Source organism: Mus caroli, chromosome 15 (assembly GCF_900094665.2).
Source record: "Mus caroli chromosome 15, CAROLI_EIJ_v1.1, whole genome shotgun sequence".
NCBI lineage: Eukaryota > Metazoa > Chordata > Mammalia > Rodentia > Muridae > Mus > Mus caroli.
In genome coordinates this window covers 60,238,991-60,248,718 of record NC_034584.1, presented here as the reverse complement: position 1 = coordinate 60,248,718, position 9,728 = coordinate 60,238,991, and the positions used below count along the sequence as shown (strand labels likewise).

At 40.4% G+C, this 9,728-nt stretch overlaps 1 protein-coding gene across 1 annotated transcript in view; it reads left to right on the top strand.

Moving 5' to 3' along the window:
* The window catches only part of Lrrc6 (leucine rich repeat containing 6), a 114,821-nt gene that overhangs the window by 39,768 nt on the left and 65,325 nt on the right, over positions 1-9,728 (top strand). The window contains exons 5-7 of the mRNA XM_021183663.1: positions 1,289-1,512; positions 5,829-6,020; positions 9,144-9,221. Of these exons, the coding sequence (XP_021039322.1) occupies positions 1,289-1,512; positions 5,829-6,020; positions 9,144-9,221 (494 nt within the window). The remainder of the gene's footprint in view (positions 1-1,288; positions 1,513-5,828; positions 6,021-9,143; positions 9,222-9,728) is intronic.

The window sequence follows — 9,728 nt, the reverse complement described above, 5'->3', positions numbered from 1 at the left end:
GAGATTGTTTCTCCTGTGATTCTGTTAGCCTCTATCAGCAGACCTGGGAGACTAGTTCTCTCCTGAGTTTCAGTGGTCAGAGTACTCTCTGCAGGCAAGCTCTCCTCTTTCAGGGAAGGTGCACAGATATCTGTTGTTTGGACCTGCCTCCTGGCAGAAGATGAAGGCCTGAAACAGGACCTGTCCCAGAAGCTGTGTAGCTTCTATTGTCAGCACTCTCACCTACACAGTCTAGTCTCTGAGAGATCCCGGACCAGAGATGGCTCCCCCAGATGTTCTGGCAAAGCCCTTCCGGGCAGGGTGGATACCTTTCCTGTGGCAGGGAAGGTTCCCAGATGTCTGGAGCCTGAAACTGGGTCTGCCTTGGAAGCTGTGTGGCTTCTGCCTGTCCCAGAAGCTGTTAGCTTCTGTAGTCCACACTCTCACCTGTGCAGAGTAGTCTCTGAGGGATCCAGAACCCTATTGTTTATTTTAATACAGGGTTTGTCACAGGGACCTGGTTCTCACCAGTTAGCTGGCCGGCCATAGAGCTCCCTGTCTCCAGCTCCACTGTGCTGGCGTGATACATGTGTACCACCACACCTGGCTGTTTACATGGATACAAAGGGTAGAACACAGTCCTCATGCTTGTGCAGGAAGGACTTGATTGATTGAGCCATCTTCTCACCCTCTATTTACATTTTAATTTGGAAAAGGTATATAACTATCATGTAAACACTGTCTATAACAATGAACACTTTGCTAATATAGCCAAGGGTGGCGCAGGAGCTGACTTGAGTTGGGGCTCTTTGTGTAAAGGCCCTTTCCATGACGAGGCTCAGAGAATACTATTGTTTCAGGAGCTGTGATTTGATTTAAGCCCCAACAGCTTAATATAGTGAGCAGTTATAAAATTAATAGAAATATTTTGAGAGCTTTTCATTAATTATTTTGACAGAAGACCTACTTATTTCCAGTAAGGGTGCTTTGTAAACTATAAGGCTTGTATGAAATAAACATTGATTTATACCAGTATTTCTGATTTCCCATTAATTACTTTGATTCTTTGTTGCTATGGCATTATTATTTCTAATTTTAAAATATATCAATCAAAATTATCATGGGTCTGATCCTTCCTTCTTTCTTTATTTCTTCCCCTTCTGTTTTCCTTCTTTGAAAGTTGACATAATGTGGCCCTATAGTCCCAGAAATTCTCCTGCCTCAGCCACCTGAGTGCTAATGTTATAGGCATGAATCACCTTGCTCAGCTGAAGTGAATAATTGTATTATCTGCTACTTTTTGTTTAAGTGGTTGGATGGCAAAGAAATAGAGCGTTCTGAAAGGATCCAGGCATTGCAGAACTACGCATCAGTTGAGCAGCAAATCAGAGAGCAGGAGAAAGCTTACTGCCTTAGACGAGCCAAAGAGAAAGAGGAAGCTCAGAGGAAACTCGAGGAAGAAAATGAAAGTGAAGACAAGAAGAGCAGCCCAGGCTTTGATGGGCATTGGTACACAGACATCCACACTGCTTGGTGCGTCCATCAGTGGTTTGCATTCTTGTTAACTCCCATTAAGACACCTGCAGTATTTTCTCCCCAAGTTGTTCACAGCATCAGTTATATTCCAGAACATGACATCACAGTAAGCTTGGCTGGGAACGATATGAATATCGCATAATGACGATTCTAGAAGGACTTTTTTTTCCCTTAGAAAAACTGCATTTCCTAACCAGCAACTGGCATTTGCATCTGAAATTATCCCTAGAGAAGTCTCTCTAAACATGTACGGAAAGATGAATTAACAGGTGTACCTTGATTTCAAAGGCAGGAATAGTTTAGAAAAGTTAAATGCAAATCACCCAATAATAAAATGAATAATTCTGATTGCACCCTGAAACATTCTATTTTGTGAGTTACATAGTGAATACATTTTAAAATGTGATTAATAACCTTCTAATTGATCCTTTATGAATCTGAATTTTTCATGGTATTTATTTTAAGTGAATCACAACTATAGTCACTTGATTTGATTCTATATAAAGTTTCAAATATTTACATAATATATTTATGATTGAGAAAACAATAATTATAAAATATTTCAGATGGATAGAAGTGCTTTATAAACAACTAAGCAAGAAGCTATTGTTCCACCACCGAGAGAGAAGAAGCGACAGTCATTTGTATGCTTGCAGTAAATCTTTTAGAAATAATAAACTGTCAGGAAAATGCTAGAAGCCTACAGAATACCCTTGTTCCCCTCCTTACCCTCAGTGGTGTCTGCTGCCCTGAAGTGTGCATATATCTTACTATGTCCAGGAATGGTGGCACCAGCATTTAGGAAGCAGAGGCAGCAAGTCTCTGTGAATCCAGGCCAGCCAGGGCTATCTAGGGACATCTGCCTATAAATATCTTAATGTACTAAAACTTACTGTTGTACTTTTTGTCTAACTTGTGAAATCTTTCATGACATTATATCTGTGAATCTGGACTCAAGCTCTGTCAGTAATGTAGGCTAGGGTATTCCTGAGCTATTATTGAGTCATTGACTTAGCTGGGGAGGAAAGGAAGCAGCCCCGTCCCTCAAGGTTTCAGGAAAAAAAAATCAAAAACCACCATTGAGATTCATAGGATACAGATGAACCTCTTCCCTCTCAGCTTCATGAAGAGTGGAAAAGATGCATTAGTGAGTCGCAGCAGCTCGAGGCCAGGGATCATGAGGGAGGTACTGCCAGCATTCCACATGGTGACAATCTGACCATCTCACAGGTCAAGTGTTGATGTTAGGAGGAACCAGGCTTGAGATGTTGTAAAGGGATCCTACTCAAGAGAGTGGCCTCAAAAGAGACTGTGACCCGAATCATCAGCAATGTCAGAAGCTCAGGAGTTGTCCCAGAAGGATCGGCCAAGCACGCTGACCACCCCAGTAGGGAGCAATTTAGTTGGAGAACTCATTGTCTGGAGAGAAAGGCGGCACCAGCGAGGTTACGGGAGCAGTGGTTACGTGGCTGATGCTCACCTACTTCTACTTGTTCTCTCAGGCCAAACATAAGGCTGGATAATCCAACCAGGCATAATGATGGGCACAGAGGTTTAAAAAAAAAATGCAGACGAGGCAGGGGAGTGAGAGTAGACTGCGCATGTCTCCCAAGTAAAACCCAACTGTGAGATGGACCAGGACAGATTGGAATTTGGACAGGGAATAAGGGGCTTCTGCTTAGATATAAGTCTTGAGTTTTGTTTAAACTTTGGACCTTTTAAGGCCTGGACTTGAGTCTTAGATGAAATTAACTATTCTTGAGCAGTGTCTATGTCATTGTGGGTTCTGCTGATGAGTGGGGGAGGGGAGAAAGAGAATGAACTTAAAGCAGTGATTAAGAGGAGATTCTGTTCATTCTGTTCACGGAGCTCATCACCAGCTACGCACATTTAGATTCAATCTGATTTTGAAGCCTTAAGTTACTTGGCTTTTTATTTTCTAAAATCTTTTTTTATATTTTTATTTATTGAAAATTATCATTTAATGTATTTTGATGATTGTCCTTCCTTTTCTCCAGCTACTCCCATATCTTCCCCTCTCCCTACTCATCCACTTCATAATCTCTTTCTCTCTTTCTTAAAAAGCAAGAGCAAAAACAGTTCTCTTGCTCACTCGCTCTCTCTCAAACACACACACTTACATACACATACACACTTACACAAACATTCATACACACACTCGCACACACTCCTACACACACATTACACACACACACTTATACACACATTCACACACACTCATACACACATTCACACACACTTATACACACACTCACACACACACAGACTTAAACACACACTCACATACTCACACACACAGACTTAAAAACACACTCACACACATTCACACACACACACTCACACACACTTACACACACACCCCATACTGTACTCCATCACACCATGGAATCTGATTTGTGTCGACCAACTACTTCTAGTCATGGGGCCCACCCTGGAGTGTGGTTGACATACTTTAGCTCTAGAGCAAATAACTCCTTTCAATGATTTGCATTGTTTTATTCATTGACACTCTATTGGGGAAAAAACAAACAAACTGGTATCTCCTCTCCAGCAGCTACCAGTTGCAAATAGCTTCTTAGTTAGGGGTGGAACTTTGTGTCCACCCAGTTTTAGTGTTGGAATTTGTCTAGCTTGAACCTATGCAGGTATTGTGCCTGCTGTCATAGTTGTTATGAATTCAGTTTTCTCATGAATGGAAGACACTGTTTCCTTGAGGTCATTCATTCCTCTGGATCTTTCTGTCTCTTCCTCCTCCACGTATCTCCCTTAGCCTTTAGGGGAGGAGCCTGATAAGACATTACATTTACAGCTGAGTGCTCCAAAGTTTCTGCTCTCTGCATATTGTCCAGTTCTGGGTCCCAGTATTAATTACCATCTGCTGCAAGAAGAAGTCTCTGAAGTTGGGTGAGCAATGTGCTCATCCATGAATATTGCTGTATTCCACTAAGTCATTTATTGCTGTGTTCATTTAGCAGAACAGTTGTATGCGGTTTTTCATAGGTAGAGGTTTTGAACCATTTTAGATTTTAGATTGTAAAAAGTGAAAGCAAGCCAACTTTATAGGGAAAATTTATGTAAGGCTGGAGCTAATTATTCTGGCGGAAATCCAGCAGAATATTGTAAAATATTACTGATCCCCCACAGGCTGATGTTTCTGTACCATAAAGAACTTTAGGTGTAGGGAAAAGTCTTTTTTTTCAGTTATTTTCATGATTTTATTCATTGAAATATCCAGTTTGTAACATGTTAAAAAACAAGCAGAACTTTTTCCTACGTTTTGTCCAATAGAAGCTTGTATAAAAATAACATTCTTCTTAAAGATCAACTAAATAAGTGTTTTTTTGGTAATGATATCCAGATATACAATGATGTGATGTATACTGAGTTATTATTTAATATACTTAGCTTCAGATACGTTTACACTGAATGTGTATTCTAGGGAGTGATAAGAGAGAGATGCTTCCTCAGTCCTTATTGTTCACTGATATCATCTCCTCTCTACTAGAACAGAACTATGCCCTGAAAATGACCTCATGGTCTGTCTTGCCCAGGAATCTGGCTCAGTAAGTTTCTTAAATCCATGCTGGGAAAAAAATGCTGAATAGTTCATAAAACACGCATTCAATTACACAGAGAGATCATTTAATTCCCAGACAATACACAAAGACTGGGTAAAAGAGAACAGAGAGCTGCTACCATACAGAGTAACATAATCAGAAGTTAACCATGAAAAATGAAGTGGAGGCCATACTGCGGAAAGGCTCACGTCTCAGAAGAGCATTTAGAGGGAGAAATTATTGAAGAACCTCGAAGTAAAATGATCAAAGCGTCTTTTAGAGCCAGAACTCGATTGGAGTAGTGTAGAGAGTGAATCTGATAGGAGAGGGCTGGATATGGGGGAAATTGCAAAGGTCCAGTGATCTCCATGCTCAGCTGATCACCAGTACCTCCGGCAAGATACCACATGGACCCATGGACCCTGCTCTATATCTGCAAATAGACTCTGATGAGAAATCAGAAATCAAAGCTTCCCAAGTAACCCATATCAACTAGGCATATGAACATCCAGACTGGGTACTGTGATATTTTAAGGATAGAAACTGAGGGTCTGCCTTGGTTCTGGGGCAATGATTTCCTTCACCTTAGTTCATGTGAACTCCCAATGGCATTTGTCATTCACAGGCATGAAGTTAACATAGGAAAGCATAAGGCACATAAGAGGAAGCATTAATGATGAAACTCCTATGTTCATTCTTGGGCTTACATGCTCTGGGTCTGTTTGCTCTGCCCAGCCCATCTGCCACAGAGAACCAAGACTACCTCCAGGTACCAGAAACTCAAGAAGAGCAACACAACACAAAGGAATCAGATGACATTGAAGATGATCTGGCATTCTGGAACAAACCATCTTTGTTCACGCCTGAATCTAGACTGGAAACTCTTAGACACATGGAAAAACAGCGAAAAGCCCAAGATAAGTTAAGGTATGCATTTTTCCTATAACTGAGTGAATCAATCTCAAGTGGACTCTATATTCTCTCCATTGCACATGCTATACTTATTGTCTGTGCCAAACCATTATTAACTATCATGTATGAATCTTGCCTTTTCCAAATATAGCTTTTTGTTGAATTTTATTGGCTGACATCATTTACATAAAAATAGAAGTTTAGAACACCATGAATTATGACATTTGAGACAGAGTTTTGTTTTGTTTCCTTTTAGTTACTTTACATACCAGAAATAGTATGATCTAGGTATAGTGGAAATTAGTAAAACTCCCAGGCTGGGGCTTCTACCCCACCTTGATCATTGATTTAGCAGATGAAAGATACATAAGGCCTTTATATTTTCATATGCCCTAAGCAGCACAAAAGCTGGGCAGCTCCCTTCAAGCTATTAGAATCTATTTCCCTATCAATAACTCCACCTTATTACTTACTATTTACTATGTTCCATCTGAGCTGCTCTTAACCCTGATTGGGCAGCACTTAGGACCACACTCTCTTGACCCTTATCCCATGACTACTTCCTTCCTTCCTTCCTTCCTTCCTTCCTTCCTTCATCTTCCTCTTCCTCCTCCTCTTCTTCTTTTTCTCCTGGTCCTTCCCAACCCAAGCCCGTGAAACTTCAACCCTACCTATGTCTCTTCTGCCCAGCTATTGGCTGTTGGCATCTTCATTCACCAATCACAATTGACTGGGACCAGGGTCACTCAGTGCCTTAAGTACAGACTCTATTGTCTTTGGCATAACCAGTCTTGGGGGCCCCATCTTAGCATTAGTGTGCAGGCAGCATTAGGCCAACCCACTACACCTAGGTTAGAAGCACAACTGAAGACTCAAAGAGAAAGATTATTTTGTGGGATGAATGAACATTTTTCGTCTGTTTGTTAATCTGCAAAATGAAGAATTAGAATTAGCTTCACTAAGCTTTTTATTCTCATGGTACAACTTTCCTGAACATTTCACAGGACAATGCCACTTTAAGAGCTTAGATTTAATTTCGCTACTTGCTAATTGCTAGAATCCCTAGGCAATGCTTTTGGTCCACAGCACCTTTCCAGAAATAGGCTCTATTTCTTTCCATTCCATGTCAAGACTGGAATCTACGATGTAAAATACTTGGAATTCGTGAGCTTGAGAATGTCATCAGTTAGTTCTGAAATGGTTGTCTACATGACAAGGAGATTTATAAAAAACAGTGTGTTTTCTATGATTATCAATAGAAAGCAAGAAACTGAATCGAAAAACTTCCAAAGTCTTTACCGCTTCCATAAAATGTTCTTTCCTAATTAGAGAGAGAAATGCAGAATGTGGTGACTTGTTCCAGGCCACATAGTGCCTTAAGAAGAGCAGAAGAGCAGCATTAGAAAATGAGCGTTCATGTCCTGACACCCCACCACTCTGTGATGCTTGCAAGGAGAACCTAACTGGTCCTATTCTGCTAAGCAAAACAAATCACCCATCATAGCACTCCACAGTGGGCTTTTTGTTTGTTTGTTTTGATAAAGGCAGATAAGCCAACAAACATGAAGGTTCTATACAGATTTAAGAGCCCTTTGAAATATAAATTCTATGTGTTTGTAGACTTACAGTATTCCTGACATATGTATTCTTGCTCCTGAGTATGTATTGTTTGTGTTTATATATGTGTACAATATAATATGTTTATGTAATAAGTAATTTATATCATACTAAGCCTAGAACCAGGAGGAAGATTTTTCCCCTAACACCTTAAAAGTACAGCTGCATTGCTTGGAGTGTCAGTCATGATCTTTAGCCTGTCCCCTTTGTATACATAGTTATTTTATTAGCTGAGAGAAAACAGTAACAAAGGCCAGCCTTTTGTCCTATGTGAACTCTTGTTCACACTGAGCATAGTGAAGCTCTGTGTTTCCAGATCCCCTCTCTGTCCTAAGTCACTCAAATAGCTTGATCAGATCGGGTGGCTCAGTTAACGTTGGAAAGAATGTAAGATTAAGACAATAAAGTCAACGAACACACAATCCCTATTTAAAGACTGTAGAAGTTCAAGGCACATGGTTACCTATGGTTACATCATCCTTCCTTGTGTCCACATCTGCCTATTCACATGTTCAAATGTTATCTGCAGTAAAGAAAACCATGTGCTGACCTTTTGCTCTGCACAGTCTGTTTTCCTCAGTTCACCTATGCCACCATTCATCATGGTGAAAAGGAACAAACTTGGTTTGCTCCACGCTTTCTCTCCTTTCCCTGTAACTGTGTAAATCACTTTTAACCTCTGAGTAAATCAACCTGTAACATGGTTTGAGTTTGATAAAAAAGTGGTCGGGGACCAGCCTCAGTGGTCGAGCACTTTCCTGGCATATGCACATCCTTGATTTAACCCACAGCACTATACACACACACACACACACACACACACACACACACACACACACAAAACCCTAAACTTTAGTGGTACATATTTGCTTGCGAGATACACCATCAACATTTTTTTCCATCAGTGTGTAAAGAGAAAACACATTTTTTAGCAGCTGTGAGCTTCTTTCCAATGTTACATACCACAGTAGAGCCAATCAGTCCTCCACTGATAGAGAGTCTGAGCAGTTCTGGACGTGCCACTGGAAATGATGCTGTGAGGAATGTCAGTTTACACATTCCTGATGCACCAGTATTTTTATTTCCACAGGATAGATTTCACTTGTATTTCAAAAATGGTAATTTCAACCAACGCAGAAGCTCTATACACACGTGGAGAATTGACAGTTATCTGAGTAAACCATGCATAAAATAGACTCATTTAAATATTCATGAGTATTTCATGAAAAGGAGTTTACTTCCCCAATTCAAATTCCCTGGCAAATTGTTTTGGTCTTTGGAGATACAAATATAACCAAGTAAAACTTGGTGCAGTTTTTAGCAAGGAATAAAGAATTAAGGGGACAGACTCTCAATGAGCTGTGAGTATGGTAACAAATGCCTGATTAAATGTCTAAAAATGTTTATGATTTGTGATTAAGTATCTAAAAGTAACATGAAGATGTATTAATAACATTTATCCTCTCTTTATTTCCCTTGTCTGCCCCTTGGTCTCTCCCATCACCCTCACTAAACCTTAAGTGAAAAGAAAAAGAAAGTGAAACCACCCCGCACTTTGATTACAGAAGATGGGAAAGTCCTGAATGTCAACGAAGCCAAGTAAGTGAGGCCAAGTAGAGACACTGCTCTTGGAGCACACACTGCTCTGGCCTCAGCCACAGGCTTGGTTTGACTAGAACATGTTGACCCCTGTGAAGGAGTTTGAGGAGTGTACCATAATGTCATTTTAGGCATGATTGAAGGCTAGACATCTCTATTTCTAGTGTACAGTTCTCCTGGTTTCTAGAAAACAATCCTGGCATATGGAAATCTTAGTTATCCGTGCATCCCATGAAATCTTGGACCATATACAGTTTTATGCCTGAAAACTGTCACTGCGTCATTGTCCTGTTTATGATATTTTCTTTGAAACTCTGCCACAAGCAGTCTAGCTAAAAACACTGAGACATTTCCTTCACATCTACATTTTCCCTGGAACACATCTAGAAAGGATTCACAAGCTAGGGAAAGGCATTGCTAAAAATACCTCAGAGAGAGAGAGAGGGAGAGAGAAAGAGGGAGAGAGAGAGAGAAAGAGAGAGAGAGAGAGAGAGAGAGAGAGAGAGA